The sequence below is a fragment of the Cucumis sativus genome, chromosome 7 (genome assembly GCF_000004075.3).
Source record: "Cucumis sativus cultivar 9930 chromosome 7, Cucumber_9930_V3, whole genome shotgun sequence".
Classification (NCBI taxonomy): domain Eukaryota; kingdom Viridiplantae; phylum Streptophyta; class Magnoliopsida; order Cucurbitales; family Cucurbitaceae; genus Cucumis; species Cucumis sativus.
This window is the reverse complement of record NC_026661.2, coordinates 9,309,012-9,326,126: the sequence shown is the minus strand read 5'-3', so window position 1 is coordinate 9,326,126 and position 17,115 is coordinate 9,309,012. Positions and strand designations below refer to the sequence as shown.

The 17,115-nt window shown below is 29.3% G+C and overlaps 1 protein-coding gene and 1 long non-coding RNA gene across 2 annotated transcripts; both read left to right on the top strand.

Annotated features, from left to right (window-relative positions):
- The first annotated feature begins 10,857 nt into the window (after nt 1–10,857).
- On the top strand, nt 10,858–14,658 carry LOC101213472 (indole-3-acetate O-methyltransferase 1). Its single transcript, XM_004151360.3, has 4 exons — nt 10,858–11,074; nt 11,361–11,777; nt 12,677–12,952; nt 14,016–14,658. The coding sequence occupies exons 1-4, from the start codon at nt 10,964–10,966 to the stop codon at nt 14,367–14,369; spliced, it is 1,158 nt and encodes a 385-aa protein (XP_004151408.1). The 5' UTR covers nt 10,858–10,963; the 3' UTR covers nt 14,370–14,658.
- A 1,275-nt stretch (nt 14,659–15,933) lies between these two features.
- LOC116405139 lies at nt 15,934–16,801 on the top strand. The gene is made up of 2 exons (XR_004218249.1): nt 15,934–16,405; nt 16,546–16,801. It is a non-coding gene; the product is annotated as an uncharacterized LOC116405139 (long non-coding RNA).
- Nucleotides 16,802–17,115: the final 314 nt, after the last annotated feature.

Here is a 17,115-nt window from a genome sequence, read left to right as displayed (position 1 = left end):
CATATTTAAGACAATTTAAAGAAATTCTATTTTCTAGTTTTTGAGTAATGACTACTAGTTTGATGTGCAATCAAGTTTTAAGTTCCTTGGTCTTATTTTCTACAATTTGCAATTAAGTGTATTTGAATGACTTTTGAGTTCCTTGGTCAATGCACGACGATTTGGCCTTTAAAATGACTTGTAATGCTCATAAGAAGGGGCATGATGAATGCTAAAAACTTTTGCTTATTCAACCCCTCCGGTGTTCTTTTCTTTCAAATCTTGTCTTAGGTTTGATGTTCAATCGATTCATTGGATTAGTTTTGATCAATCTAATTCTGAAGTGAGTTGTCTTAGGATCTAGGAGTGACCATCATAGATTCTAAGTTTGGTCTAAGAGTAATTCATCTTCTAACTAAACTCTTGGTTGGAATCATCCGGTAAGTCAGTCACGTTTGTGTCCGTTTACAAAGATCCTAGAAGGACCTCTAGCTTTGTAAACTTAAAGCATATTGGATGCTAATTATCAGGAGGTGATGACATTATCTGGGGATTGGACCTCAAATAGTGTTTTTCAGTTAAGAGCACTTACTTTCTTACTGTCAATAACATTAATGCGACATTGATCCCTTTGTGCTTGGATCTCTTTAATGATAAAACCCTTTTGGAAATTGCTATAGAACCTTAGGGTTCCCTCTCGGGTGAAACTTGTTGAAAAATACGTGAGAATATTGAACAAATACTAAATTTTTGTGTTGGGACAAATCACTGCCCTAAAAGAAAATATGGTCGATCATGATGTTAATCGTCTTGTTGGTTGCTCCCCAAGGTTAACACAACTTCCTTATTATGACATGCACTCATCAGAACAAGGAATAGAAACAAAATATTTTTAAGCTCAAAATTTGAAAGTATAAAAATGAGATAATGGAGAAGGGAGAGTTGGAATGGAATTGATCTTTTAGAGTGATAATCACAAATGGGAAATGACTCCTATTTATAGGTGAAGCAAGTTTGAGGTCAAGAGTGATTGTTGGAACAGTAAGGCTGAGAGGGAGAGACGGAGCATATGAACATACGTTAGAATGACAGATTCAGACGAACAAAGGCTGCTGGTTGTGCGACACATGTCCAGATAGAATCGAACGTTTAAGGCAGCGCAGGAGAGCGATGTGTGTCCCAGATACCAACCGATATCCAATGTCTTGTTAGAGAACGAGACGTGAAAGGGATAAAAATGTAAATTCACAAAAAAGTATAGATAATGAAAATTACATCCTTTTTTGTGCAAGCGCGGTTACCCGAACCCCCTGTCCGATCGAACGGACGGCAGCGATGGCGAGCATATGGTGACATGGTTATGCGATTACCACTAATAGACTTATATCCCACTTACCTTTCTTTGGTATCTATGCCCACTCATCTCTTCTAAAACTATTAATGTGAGACAAGGAAATATAACTTTGCTCATGAACTTCGACCCACATGTCATTTCTAAAAAAACTCTCACTATGGAAGGACATTTTTAATTCATTTCCAAGTACTCTTGGAAATATTGCTATGAGAGGAATCGATACTAACCCCCTTTGTTTGTTTTACAGGAACTTTGTGGAGTCTACAAGTCCTATATTGTGGGACGTTGTAAATTTACGAAGAGTATTTGGCTCTATTTATTCCCTTCCTTATCTTGCTTTTTGAATGATTTTAGGTGTTATGGAAGCCTGGTGGATTGCTAGGTTGGGGTTGTTCAAAATCTTAAGGGCTTTGATGGAGGATCACAACAATCGTTGTGTTGGAATCTATAGAATTTTAAGAATGACCTTTTCAAGTCTAGTGTCCTTTGCTCGGATAATAAAACGAGGGTTACTGAAGAGTATTGCCTTACATGTGGAGGAGTTCTTTGAGTTCTATAGGTGTATGTCTAGCCTGTCCAGAAAGAAGAGTCAATCGAGTCATGAATCTTGAACCCCACCTTTTCACGGGCTTTCAAAACTTAACTCGGATGCTTCGTGGTGTGATTGTGAGGAGGCTGGTAGGATTAGTTGGATGGTTCACGACTCCTCTACATCTCTTGTTCTTGCTAGTTGTGATTGGATGCACTTCTGATGGCTCATTAAATTTCTTGAGGCTCTGATGGTTGTGAAAAGCTTGACTACTTTTATTGATTGTTTTGCATTTGTCTCTCACACTTCTATTCCAGTTGAGTCTGATTGTAATGAGTTTTACTAATGCTTTATCTAATAAGAGTTTGGATCTGTCTGAGCTTTTGGAGTTTATTTAAGATATTGTGGCTTTTGCTTTATCTACCCATGTGTGTTCCTTTATATAATGTCCGTGCTCGACAAATGGACATGTCAATTGTTTGGCTCAGATGGTTGTGGTGAATGGTGGGTGGGGGTTGTTTTATTCCTTTCTCTTCTTCTCCTTCCAAAGAGGTGGGTAAGGCTTCTTGTATCATTTTGAATTGGATTTTCTCTACCTTTGTTGGTGAGATTTGTGTTCTTAATGAAGTTTTTTTCTCTCATTTTATAAAAAAAATTAGGAGTTATTTGATTTCTTACCCACCCCACCACAAACACACTAAAACAACCAATTAAGGCTACCATAATATTGTAAGATAGCCAATCATTCGTTCTCCTGCAACTAATAGTAAAACGTAACTACTTTGCTATGATAATTTCATAATAGCAACAAATTGGCCAAACTAAGCATATATACTACAATTATAACATCAATTAATCATATCTAATACATTAGTTATTCTCTTTGTTCATTTTTTTTTTCATTTATTCAATTTGTCTCCTATTATACTCTTTCATTTGTTTTTTTTTTATACTATTCAAGTTTTCCTTCCATTTTTATTGAGATTCTTCTAAAATAATTTTTAGTTCCCACACTTTCATATTATAATCTTGTTGCATTTCTACGGTAGATATACTTGATGAGTTGCTACCTCTCATAGATTTAGGTTTGAAGCCCCAACAAAGCTTTTAATGTGGCTGGATCGTCTACCCAAATTCGTATCAAAATATTCCGTACTTGTTAGTGGTTGGGACCCTTCTAGATTGGGGTTTGATTGCAATTCTAACATTTGATTATAAATATATAATTAAACTGTTAAATACAAATGACTAAACTACTTTTAAAAAATTGAAGAAAAAAAAGTTGATTGTATACATCCTCAGCAACCCGAGTTACGAATATTTCATTTTTAGAGTAGGTTTTTTTGAACAAGCCAATATGTCCCACCAATCGATCTTGTTTTATCCAGATTGAGGGCACATGAATGCCTTTTTCCTTGGTGGTATTAGACTATAACTCACTTTTTAGCTGCCAAATAAATGTTGTTGAGTATTGTGTTTATCTAACACTATAGTATGTATTAATGATTAAAGAGATTTATGATAGACGACTCTATTGTACTAAAAAAATATTAAACAAGCTAAGTGTTTACGTAAATAAGATTAAAACAAGTATTCATACTAGTTATAGTAAATAAGATTAATTATAATATCTATATAATTGTCCATTTGAAGTTAAATATGTGTATATACATCTTTGATCGAGAAGGTTAACTATGATTGGGGTGGTGTAACAAATTACACATAGTGAATTTTTGTTTGTCTAAATCTATTATATTCATTTTAACAAGAGAAATGTCCAATCCAATCTTTTTGTATGTATTATTAATTGGATAACATTTGTAGGAATAATAATTATAGCATATAATAACATTTTTTAAAATTTAAAATTTATAGACTCTATGCCTGTGTTTGGGGAGGAAAAAGTTACAAGAAAAGGGTTATAATTAATTAATTTTTTGAACGGCTATCAGTTGAATTAAGCTCATGTTGGCTTTAATCTATCTTTTTCTCATCTATAATTTTTATACTTTTGTTAATTTTAATCATTTTATTTAAAAAACACAACTAGTTATGAATTTAGTACAATTATATTAATTTAAAATTTTAATTTCTTATTTTTCTCTTGAATTAGGTAATTTATCGTGATTACACCGTTTGACCTGTATTTTCCTTTTGTTTCTGTATTACGAAAACTATGATGATTTAGTAAATTAAATATAGAAAATTTGTGTATTGAATTTAAAATATGAAGTTAAAAAAACTAACAATTTAACCGAACGTAACAATTACGTAAAAATTGTTCAAAATTAATATCGTATTTAAAGAAATTATTACAAATTGTCTTACGAAAACTACGACGATTTGGTAAATTAAATATATGAAATTTGTTATTGGATTTAGAATATGATTCTCTTAAAAAAAATTAATAATTTAATCGCTAACGATTACGTAAAAAAACGTTGAAAATGGATGTCGTACTTAAAGAAATTACTACAAACTATTTTATGAAAACTATGGTGATTTGGTAAATTAAATATATGAAATTTGTGTATTGAAGTTAGAATATGAATTTATTAAAAGTAATAATAATTATATTTTTACTTATGGATTGTGTTCTATTTAATTGACTTCAGTTTATAACTCTCTTCTTATAAACTATTTTGTTCTTCGTATATTGTTTCGTTTGAATGAAACTATGGTGCTAATACTTGGCTTAAATCAATTGTTAAATATATGTAATTTGTATATTGAATTTAGAATATCAATTAAAAAACAAAAATATAATTTATTCGCACTTAACAACCGAATGTTAAAAAAGGTTGAAAATGGACGTCGTCTTTGAATAAATTACTGAAAATTGTTTTACGAAAACTAATATGATTTAGTAAATTAAATATATATAATTTGTGTATTGGAGTTAGAATATGAACTTAAAATACTAACAATAATTTATTGGCACAAAACACTTCACATAAAAAATCGTTGAAAATGGACATCGTATTTAAGAAAACTAATATAACTTGTTTTACAAAAATATGACAATTTGGTAACTTAAATATACAAATATTTGTATATTAAATTTAAAATAATAATAATAATAAATAATTTTCATAATCCTTCACCCAAACAAATAGTATCATGTACCTATTATAATCCTTCCTCCAAACACATAATATCATAACACTACTATTTATAATCCTTTTCTCGAACACATACGCTATCATTCATAATTCTTCCTCCAAACACATTATCATAACACTATCAATAATAAACCTTTTCCAAACACATTTATGATCATGATACTAGGATTCTCATAATACGAACTTCTCTATTAATGATATGGTTTCTTATGGAAAGACTTCTACAAATGATAAAACTTCGAGACTTGGACCTAAATTTTTCCATATTTACAAAAAAAAATTGTATTGTGTTATATTTACAAGTACTTGGGATCTAGTTGTATTCTTTTGCAAATAGACTTTTGTGTTTAACATTTATTTTGAAATTTTGATAGATAATTATTTTTTTTCAAATTTTATCAATATATTTTCATTAAACAAAATAACTTGCAATTTAAATTATCATAAAACATATATTAAAAATTGACAAAGTTTACTACAACATTGATAGAAAGGGATTAAACCTTCCATCTTCCACCTCGGAGATGGAAGATTACGACATTAACCATTAAGATAACAAGATATGTCCAAGTACTTTAGACATTAATTAAATAACAACAATTTGTATTATTTTATCGAACATAATAATCTACATTTTATTTGCGAGATTTTAAATTAAATTAAAATAAAATTTAATATGGATGATAGTTGAATTTTTGTAAAGATGCACAATTAACATCTATTGTTTTAAAGGGATGCCATATTTTAAGAAAAGAAAAAAGAAATAGTTATAATAATATACTTAAAAACTTTTTTTGTTTGTTTTAAATGAGAAGTATAAAGTGATTGTAATCTTCATTGTTGTACATTTGAAGACATCAAAGAAGAAGAAAAGACAATATTATACAATTAACTTTTAAGAAACATACCAAATTATTGTTATCTAATTTGTTTGTTTTGAAATAATAATTTTCATTACATATTAAATACGTATTTTGACATACACACACACACTATAATTAACCTATAATTATCCTTCAATTATTTAATTGTTGGGTAGAAGGAAAAAATTAATTAATTTAAAACTATATCATAAATAAAAGAAAATTAAAATTACACTTTTATTGATTACTTATTTCATAATGTTGTCAACCACATTGCATGCCAAGCTTTATGATTCTATGTATTTAAGAAGATGAGAAAAGAGTACTCTATTGTTTCCCTATTTGGAATGTAATTATAATGCTCTTTGGTTGGTGGGCTGTTTTATTCTCTCCTTTTCTTTTTTATTTCTTTCCTTTTTTCTTCTCATCTCAAATGTATATATATTTTATCCACTCAGGGAGGAATGTTTAGTTCAACAATTATAGAAATGCTAATTACTAATTTATCTCTCAAACTATATATTCAAATTGAGATTAATTCATCCCAATTTCTTATAATTTCTTATAATGATTTACACCTCCATCACATGAAAAAGTTGAATTCTTAACCAATGTAAGAAACTCTACCTTTCTTACCTCAATTTGGTAACCAATTGATCAATGTTTTATTTTTATTTTAAAAAGTAAACCAATTTGCTATCACCTTGTTAGAATTTATTTACATATCACATTTTAAAAACAAGTTTTTCAAAACTACTTTTGAAATTTTGACTTAATGTTGAAAAGGATTAAAAAGAAAAAGAAAAAAAAAAAGATTTCAAAACTTAAATGAGGTTTTAATTTTCAAAATCTTAAAATCAATTTTTAAAAATATTAACAAACAGTGGATCACAAACAAAAACGAAGACGTTTAAAGGTGCAATAAAGGGTTAATAAGCTTGATTGTTTTTTAGAAACAAGGAAGAAGTTGTAATGTAATGAGTTAATCAATAAAAATCACCATTTGTTTTAGTATATAGTACAATAGGATGATATATTAAAAGTTCAAATAATAATTACTCAACCCTTGAAAAATTACCAGTAATGAAAGCTTAATTTGGTAAATGTTTAATTAAGTTTTCATCCATAGTTTTATTTTCTTATAATCTTCCTTTCCCTCCACTTGTAGCTTCATTGTTAAATGGAAATTATTGAAGATATTTTAGGGTTTCATCCATTATTGTTCCTAAATCTCCCTGCATGGCTACACATACCTTCCCATTCTATCCTTTCATAAACAAAATTCCATTCATCTTTAGATCATTTTCATTCAATAATATGTCTCAAATAAAACAAATCTTTTATCTGTTTGTTGGGTTAATTACATTATAATATTTAGATAAATGAATTGATATGAGGTAATTTTACCCAAAAACTTTCAATCATTTCTACACCTTATTATTATAGAATTGCTGTTGATTATCAGGCTAGAACACTTTAATTTGTTAATCCACTCTTTAAAATACATAATTACCACACCCTCTCAATTAGTCATAACCCCAAAAATAACATAATGATTTGTGTAAAACTAATCAAAAGTGGTGAAGGTGCTTTGTAATTAATGACTGTTCTTGAGTATATAATATGTGGGTTTAATTAATTAGACATATATTAATCAGTGAGCAACTATCCCTCCAAATTACATATTATTTCATTTTCATTAATTATTATCAACTTCATTACTGATCATGATACATAATTCATATATATTTATATTTTATGCTTATCTTAAAGTTAACCTAATCTATCCATCAAAGTTGGATTATATATAATTAATTCCATATTACGCACACCATCATATCCCCTTGTATAATTGGTAACTTTTAAAATTACTTTAAAGTGGTAATTAATTATCTCACTCTCTTTTTAAAGCCATGAATATAATTAAAGTCTCTTTGCATAATTACACTAAAATTTTAACATAATATGAGTGTATATGGTTTTAGTCTTTCTATCCTTTGTATTAAAATTTTGGCTCTATACTTGTGAAAAATATAATATAATTAATTATTGGAAATTATTTTTTTTGTGTAATTCTAAAAAACATGTAATAATTTTGTTTTTCTTTTTGTAAAAAAATATATTTTCATTTTAGATTTTCATTAGTAATAATGTTATTTTAAAAATTTAGTTGGAGGTAAAGTATTGACAAAATTAAGATAATGAAGTCATGACTTTGATGAGTTTTCTACCCAAGTTGTGATAGGGTCTACGACTTCAATGAGTTATCTTCTTTATAATTTTTTTTCTTTTCTTTATACATATATATTAAATTTCTCAATCCTAAAAATATATTTTCTTACTAAATTAAAATCATATTTTCAATTTTAATGATTATTTTCTTATTACAAACTTCTTTATTCTATTTCTTTTTTTCTTTATATATATATATTAAATATTTCTATCTTTAATTTTTCTTATCAAATTTACCTTTCATAATTTAATTGGATTATTTCTTTAACATCCTACATGTCAAAGTTATACATTATTTTTCTTCCAATTTCCACTTTTTTTTTAAGAAGATATATATTAACAAACAACTATGCTAAAAAGGTGTGATATTATTTTTCTATATATATATATTAAAAAATATATAATAAAATATGTTGTAACTAAAATTTTAAACAAATATTTTTATGAAAATTTGAAGATTGAACAAACTAAATGTTAATAAAGAAATAATCAAACCAATGGGATGTCATTTCAATTTAATAATGAAACCTTCTTTAGGATTGTATTAAAATTGGAACCTAAATGTTAATAAGGAAATAATCAAACTAAAATGGGATTTCATTTCAATTCAATAATGAAACCTTTTTTAGGATTGAATTTGAATATTAGAATATTCCATATAATATATAAAGAAAAAAATGGTTAATAAGAAAATAATCCAATTAAAATAAAAAATGCGAATTTAATAAGAAATTTTGAAAATTGATTTTCCTCCTACTCTATTTTTAACATTATTTTTTAAAATAACTTTATTAATTTTTTTTTATTGATTTTACTTAACTTAGAACACATATTTTATCCAAAGTTTATCTTTCAACTTTTTCATTGTCTTAAATTAATGATGATCAAGGGTCAATATAGGATGATTAGTGACCACTTGCTCATTTCTCTAATTACATACAACCCTTCTCTCAATGAAAAGTCGTAATAAAAAATTTAACTTGAAGATTTAATGGATGATTTTTTTACAACAGAATGAACATATCAATTTACTTATCATGTTGATGTTAAATTAAACTTAAAATTGTTTGAAATATCAACAAAAATGTTAGCGTATGTAGTTAAGGAATTTGAACTACATATTTCATTATTGTTAACATATATCTAAATCAATTGTGTTGTTTTCTCTATTCCGTATAGTTACTTCCTAGAAGCATAAAAACTAAAATCATTGTAATTAGGAAATGCTAGGAAAAGAAAAATGCCATAAAGCCCAAGCTCAAAGTGACTACTAGTTATATTTTGACCAAACAATTATCTCCTTCTACATTGAGCAATCAATAATGGGTTTGATATCATTTGTTTAGAAAATAAATTAATAATTTAACGTTGGGTTTTAATAAAGCTTATTAAATAAAAATTAGACGATAAAAGAAACTTTTCTAGAAAAATAATTGCTAAGAAGTACTTTAAAATATTTGAATTAATTTAAAAACTAATTTTTGAAGAAATTTTAGAAAAGAGCTTATAAAAAGATGACTTTAAACTATTTACCGAAAATAAGCTAGTAAAAAAAAACATAATTTTGATTTAGCTAATCACTTTTGAATACGAGACCAACCATCAAATTCAATATATCTCAATTCACTATTTTCTTTAATAATGTAATTTTAAAAGATAATGTCAAAAATAGTTCCACCACTTTCCTTCCTAATAATATATATATATATATATATATATATATATAATATTCCAACTTCTAAATTGTAATCCTAAAAATATCTTATTTTATTTCAAATCTCTCATTTTTAATTTTTTTATTAAATTCATATTTTCTATTAATTTTGATTATTTTCTTATTAATAAGGAAAGATATATTTTTGGATTGAAATTTGTAGTTTTATTAATAAGGAAAGATATATTTTTGGATTGAAATTTGTAGTTGAGATATACTATATAAAGAAATCCACTATTAACGTATTTTTTTTGTTTAGTTTCCATATATCCTATCCTATTTTTGACATTTTTTTTAAAATCACATTATCAAAAAAAGAAAAAAAAAAAAAACATCAGTTCACATATAAATTGAAGCAAAGGAGGTTTTAAATTTTGGATCCATACATCTAATTATATTAAAAAATAAAAAAACGTTAGTACACCCCAAATAATTTACAATTCAAAGATTTGTTTTTATCAAGGATATACTGCTCAAAACTGTTTATAATTCAAAATGACATATTTTCAATTACTCGAAACTCGTGATATGAAAAGTCGTCATATAGACTCTTATTTTAACTATTAACCTAAACCATATAATTTTTCTTCAAAGTTTTAATTTAATATATATAGATGCTATTAGCTCTCCCTAGTAACGATTAGGGATTATATTGAATTTGATTAACAAATAATTAAGTTTTAGCAACGGTAGATATAAATAATATTGTTAGAGAAACAGTTAAGTTGATGATTAGGTTCTGTTTTTATAGTTTGCATTAGCAGCCAAAACTAGGGTTAATAATATTAATTAAGCATTGATTTACAATATTTATCAAAATCCGGCGGAAATCTAGGACTTTCTTCTCTTATGCATGTGACCCCCAATATTTAGATTCATTTCTATTTCTGCCCCATAAATCTTTTACCTTTCCTTTATTATTATCATTTTTCCTTATCCACTAATAATGCAATCAAATTAAATTAAACTAATGTGTACCAAAAGAGAAAAAAATAAAAAATTGAATATTATGATTTTTAGCCCTTTTGTTCTTTATAAATATCCAACTCTCTTAACCCAACCACTTTTCATCCATAACTTCAGTGTCTTCTCTTCACAAAACCTTTTCTCACAAAACACTCTCCTCTCTCCTTCTCCCAAGCTTTGAGATAAAACCTTCAAACCCTTTCTATGACTCCTAAGGGCGACAACGTCGTCGTTTCGAACATGAAACTCGAACGAATGCTTAGCATGAAAGGAGGTAAAGGGGAAACAAGCTATGCTAACAACTCTCAAGCTCAGGTATATATCCTTGCTCAGTAATTTTTATTCTTAACTATATGACTTTGTTGGAATTAAGTTATCTTGGCACTATGTTTGTTTTTATCTAAACATATATAACCAAATCAAAAGGTCTATGAAATCTTTTTTCTCAATTTTTCTTATATGAATAATTGAGGTGAAACTCACTCAATTATCTAATTAACCTTAATTAACGTCGGTCAAATCACGACACAAGAAAACCGACACAATAATTATAGGTCTAAATTTCAATGGATGTAACTAAAAGTTGAAAAATAAAATGTAGGCTCAACATGCCAGATCGATGCTTCATCTTCTAAAAGAAACATTGGACGGAGTTCATTTAAACTCGCCGGAAGAGCCGTTCGTGGTGGTGGATCTCGGCTGCAGCTGCGGCAGCAACACCATTTACATCATCGATGTCATCATAAAACACATTATAAAGCGCTTCGAAGCTTTGGCCGTCGACCCGCCGGAGTTCACCGCCTTTTTCTCCGATCTCCCTGGAAATGACTTCAATACCCTCTTCCAACTCCTCCCACCGTTGGCCACTTACGGCGGCAGCATGGAGGAATGTCTCGCCGCCGACAACCACCGCTCCTACTTTGCTGCTGGCGTTCCTGGCTCCTTCTACCGTCGTCTATTTCCGGCCAGGTCCATCGACCTTTTCCACTCCGCCTTTTCCTTGCATTGGCTCTCTCAGGTTTTTCTCTCATTATGTATATATTCTTTTGCTTTCTAAATTTTAAAAGTCTAGGAACTCTTTGATTTTGAGCCCTTTACTTCAACAAAATATCTTTTGGGAGTTTTTTTTTTCTTTCTTTCTTTGATTGAAATGAAGGTTGAAAATTTGCGAGATAACAAAGATTTTCCAGACTTTTAAAATTATATATATCAAATTTTCACTTATAAAATCATTCGCCTAATTAATTTTTTAATGCTATTGGTAACATGCCATTTATATATGACACATTTAATTTATTTTAAAGTTTAATGACAAATGAAAACTTGATTGATACTTTGTATAATCTATTTATTTTTTATTATTATTGTTTTGGTTATATAATATATATGCATGGCTATTGATATTTTAAAAAAATCGTAAATTTTGACTTTTTGTTTGTGTTTTAGGTGGGGTTTAATTTTAATATCCCCGAGGAGAATTAAAGAAAGTTTTTTTTGTTTTTTAATTATTGAATATTTTGGAATTTTGAGAAAGAGAAGAAAAGTTCATATGTTTAATTAACCATCTGAAACTTTTTTTTGCATTGAATATACCGACCAATTCAATCAATTAACTTCAACTTTTTTCTTTCTTGTTTATATCATTTTTTTATGTTCAAGTTTTAAGAATATTGAATTTTATAATGTTACTGTTATTTAGTATATTCATGCATATATATATATATAGCAAAATTCTGTATAAATGTCAATCTAATTTTATTATGGACATTAATTTTTCTTTTGATTTCATTTGAATTATGTACCTAGTTCACTATATAATAATGTCTGGAAGTGCTTTTTTGACCTGATCAACCAAATAAATAAAAAAAAACTTGAAAATGGAAGAAATACAAGAGATAATTTATGATTGAGATGTAGGTGCCGGAGACGGTGGTGGATGGAAGATCGATGGCGTACAACAGAGGGAGAGTGTTCATCCACGGGGCAAACGAGGCGGCGGCGGAGGCTTACCGGAAGCAATTTCAGACGGACTTGGCAGGGTTTCTGTGGGCCAGGGCTCAGGAACTGAAGAGAGGTGGGTCCATGTTCCTTGTCTGCTTGGGCCGGACCTCACTCGACCCCACCGACCAAGGCGGAGCCGGCCTCCTCTTTGGGACCCACTTTCAGGATGCTTGGGATGATCTTGTCCAAGAGGTACCATTTTCAAATATATTTATAATTTAATACTTTTCTTTTTTTGGAGTTTTGCATCAATTTGGTTTCTAATTAGTTTAGATCAAATTGTTGTAGGAATTGAGTTAAAACTATAAAGCCAACACATCCAAATTATGAGGATCACATTAAAAAGTTGTAGGATCAAACTTCTAGGTATAAAGTATATAAATTCAATTGGTACATGTGTCCAAATCATATTTGATATAAACTAAATTTTATATTAAAAAAAAGCATGCATCAAAGTATGGAAAAAGCTTCCTCAAATTTACTTTTCAAGGTGTTGTTTGATGTTTTAAAACATGAGTAAGAACACATAACATAACATTCAAACTTATGAACCTAGATAACATATTTATAAGCTTAATTTAGTATTTTAAAAAAAGGGATTTTTTTTTTTTTTTTTGGTGTAAGAAATAAAAAGCATAGACATAATAATCACCACCGTTGATTAAATTTGTTTGATTGGGAAGTATCTTACGTAAAAATGGAATGTGAAAAATGCTCCCACCATCTGTTCATATATGTTCTTTAGCAGACCAAAAAGCATAACTTAAAGCTTTCTCAAAGGCACACATCAAAATTTTATACTAATAATAATAATTGGGTGTTTCCTGTCTCTCACTAAACTCCCCTTTTTCTTTTCTTTTGTTTTTTTTTATCATGATTTTCTATTGGCCATCATTCGACCCTCAATCATTTCTGACCGTTTGATGGCTTCCTTTGACAACTCCATCCACCCGTCCACTTGTCGCAACTAAAATCATTGTGTTGGCAAGTCATTAGTGGATATCCCCTCCCACATTATTGTATTATTGTTCATGGAATTGCATGCATTTTCTATTATCTTCTTTGTTCTTTTTCACCCAAACATTAGTGAATGAGATCATTTTTCATTATATCATACTGATAATAAACACAAATTATCCATATGGTTTAAGTATTATTTTGATTAATACATCAACGTTTAAAAATATTTATGATTTAGAAAGTAAATGACACGTATGTAATTGTTAAATGAGTTTGTGTTAATGGTAATATGTAGGGATTGATAAGCAATGAGAAACGTGATAGCTTCAACATTCCAGTGTATGCACCGAGCTTACAAGACTTCAAGGAGGTAGTAGAAGCTGATGGTTCATTTTCCATAAACAAACTTGAAGTTTTCAAAGGAGGGAGTCCATTAGTAGTGAACCAGCCCGACGATGCAGCAGAGGTTGGTCGAGCTTTGGCCAACAGTTGCCGGAGTGTCTCTGGTGTCCTTGTCGATGCCCATATCGGTGATCGGCTAAGCGAAGAGCTCTTTTATCGAGTTGAACGTAGAGCCACAAACCATGCTAAAGACCTTCTTGAAAAGCTTCAATTCTTTCACATTGTGGCATCGCTTTCCCTTGCATAAACAAGAGACCAAAAAGAAAGAAAAGAACAGATAAAAAGAAAAGAACAAAAACAGAAACACTGCCTTGATCTCTCTTTTGGTGTTTGGTCTGTCTTTAAAGGATATGATATATGTTACATAGAAAACAAAAGGAATCAAACATGTAAAAGAGAGGTCAAAGGAGCTGCCATTTTCTGTCCTTTTTTTTTTTCTTGTTCATTATAACTTTAATTTGTAGTGTGATGTTCTGTGAGTCCTTTTAAATTTACTATTTAGTTATAAAAATTTACTGACTATTTAGTTTTAAAAATATGTGTTTAATTAGAGTTAATGGTCTTTTATATTTGTTCTTTATAATATACACTCAATTAAAAGTATATCAAAAGATGTATTTTGAGTTAATTAAATGATGACACAGCTATAGGAGAACATAAAAAACTGATAACCCAATTTGATGATTATGCATCTACATCAGTAAAAAAATATGTATTGCTCATGAAAATATTGATTATTACAATACTATGACTCAGAGAACAACATTTTATGAATGCATCTAGCGCTGCCTATAAACTGACTCAACTATTAGTAATATGCTAAGCATACAATACATCATAACAATATTAGATGGAACTCCTCCTTAATCAATGCTTATGTGAAATCATAACTTCAAGCAACTTGATAGCTGATTTTCTCTTATGATTCATATATTGTATCGACTTCGTCAAAATGTATATTGATACAGTACTTTATTCACCAACATTCATCAATCTTCTCTACAAATGGTCAATCAATCATCCAACTTAATACAATATAATAATCTTCTTCCAAGATTCCATCTAACCCTATAAAGAAGAGAAATCATAATAACTTCCCACGGAATAAATGTCATAATAAACATATTAAATAAAGGTAGTGAAACCAAACTCTGATGGTTCTAGTAAGATCCGACTTTTCAAACTTAAGCTAAAATCATTACTTCATAAACAACCAAATTAAAACCAAAACACTAACATTTTATTTAGAGAAAATAGGAAATAAAACCTGAGGTGAATAATGTTTAAAATAACATAAATGAATATAATTAGTGAATAAACAGATACTTCTAACTTAGAGTTCCCTATTTAAAATCATAAAAGCAAATAAATGTGTATATATAAATCATGAAATTTTCTATTCAACAAAGAGTTCAAAACAAATCTAAAATCATGGAAAAGTAAAGAAGAGCGGAAACAACGACCTTTGGCTCCAAGCTCATCCACTAATTTATGCAATTACTTAATCTTCAAATAATTTATCCAAGGCAAACAGAAGCTTCCAAGCTTTGGCTCCAAGCTCTCAACCAGATTACAGGAATTAAGAACAACTTTAAATTTCAACCTTAAAGAACTAACAAAAAACTAAAAGGTTAGACCCATATACGCACAATGGGTAACCAAGGTTTCACAAAGGAACTCACCAAGAACTTACCAAAATCTTGTCATAAACAAACCTGATCTTGCTGGACAGATTCTCAATCTCCTCCAAAAACTCCCAATCAAATTCTAAACATCAAGATGGCCATATAAAAAAAAAAATGTATTCTCGACACACAAAACCATCGTTGGGCGTACGAAAGGATATATCCCATGGGCTGTAAAGAACGTCAAAATTCATGGTTAGCTCCCGATGTCATAAATTGGCATTGGACGTTAGTTACAGAAAACGGTAAATTTTGATATCTCCTGAGACCGTTTTTATTGGGTTTGGAGTTTCCTACCAACTCTCTAAGCATTAAATAATGTGTCGAGAGTTCTCTCCAAACTTGCAGGCAATTTAAATAGCGCATCCGGAGATCTCTATTAACTCATGATGTTTTTCATACGATGTCGGGAGATAGCCTTTTAAAAAACCCACAACACATATCTGAAACTTCATCTCCCACATCTTCGAACTTCTAAGGCTCCCTCTCCATCTCTGCCTGCCATCCGTCTTTCTCTCTCTCGTCATCATGTGCCCCAACACCGCCGTGCGCCTCTCCCTCCACCAGCCACGATTAATTTATCTTAACTCTCTCCTAGGTTTGTTTTTTCCCTATCCACAATCCTTATTATATTTTTTAATTTCCTCTCCACAATCCTTATTACTTGGGTTTTGATTGCAATGTTCATATGTTCATATTTTTGTAAGTTTAGAACTGAGGAGTTTTCCATGTTTGTAGAGGCTACAAGGATTAGGGAGAAATATCGTGATAGAATTCTGGTAATAATTTAATGTTTCTTTAGTTAATTGCTTTTCTTTTTCCTTTTATATTTAATGTTTTTTGAACCGTATTGGGAATTTATTTGTTATGGAAAATGTATCTATTCTTCTTGAACAATATGCAATCAAATGCGGTAAGAAAAACCAGCTTTTTGGAAAATATGTTCATGAAATATTCATATATATATAAATGTTCATGCCGCACTTTGTTACAACGCAAGGCGTCGTTGCACCAAACCCAACTTTGTGATGTTGTGTGCTGGGCTACACTATGCAATTTTTTGTCTTTTTGAGTTTGTGCATTGGGCCAGAATTGACCTAACACTTCAGCATTGGCATCAATTTTGCAACTTGAGATTTTTTTTTTTCATATTTTCTTGGAGATTTGACTTGGTGTTGTTGGAAGCGTGTGATGAACACTCCAAATAGATCATTACCGAATAGAGTATTTGAGAAGAAATAAAAATAAACTTTATTGGAATAATTTAACTTTTTTTGTGTGTATTATACCTCACACTGGAATGATTTA

Excerpts from the sequence above, each read along its gene's own strand:
- LOC101213472 (XM_004151360.3), top strand. The coding sequence starts at position 10,964 with ATGACTCCTAAGGGCGACAACGTCGTCGTTTCGAACATGAAACTCGAA. Across the intron at positions 11,075-11,360 it reads CTAACAACTCTCAAGCTCAG|GCTCAACATGCCAGATCGAT; the intron begins GTATATATCCTT and ends AATAAAATGTAG. Across the intron at positions 11,778-12,676 it reads CCTTGCATTGGCTCTCTCAG|GTGCCGGAGACGGTGGTGGA; the intron begins GTTTTTCTCTCA and ends ATTGAGATGTAG.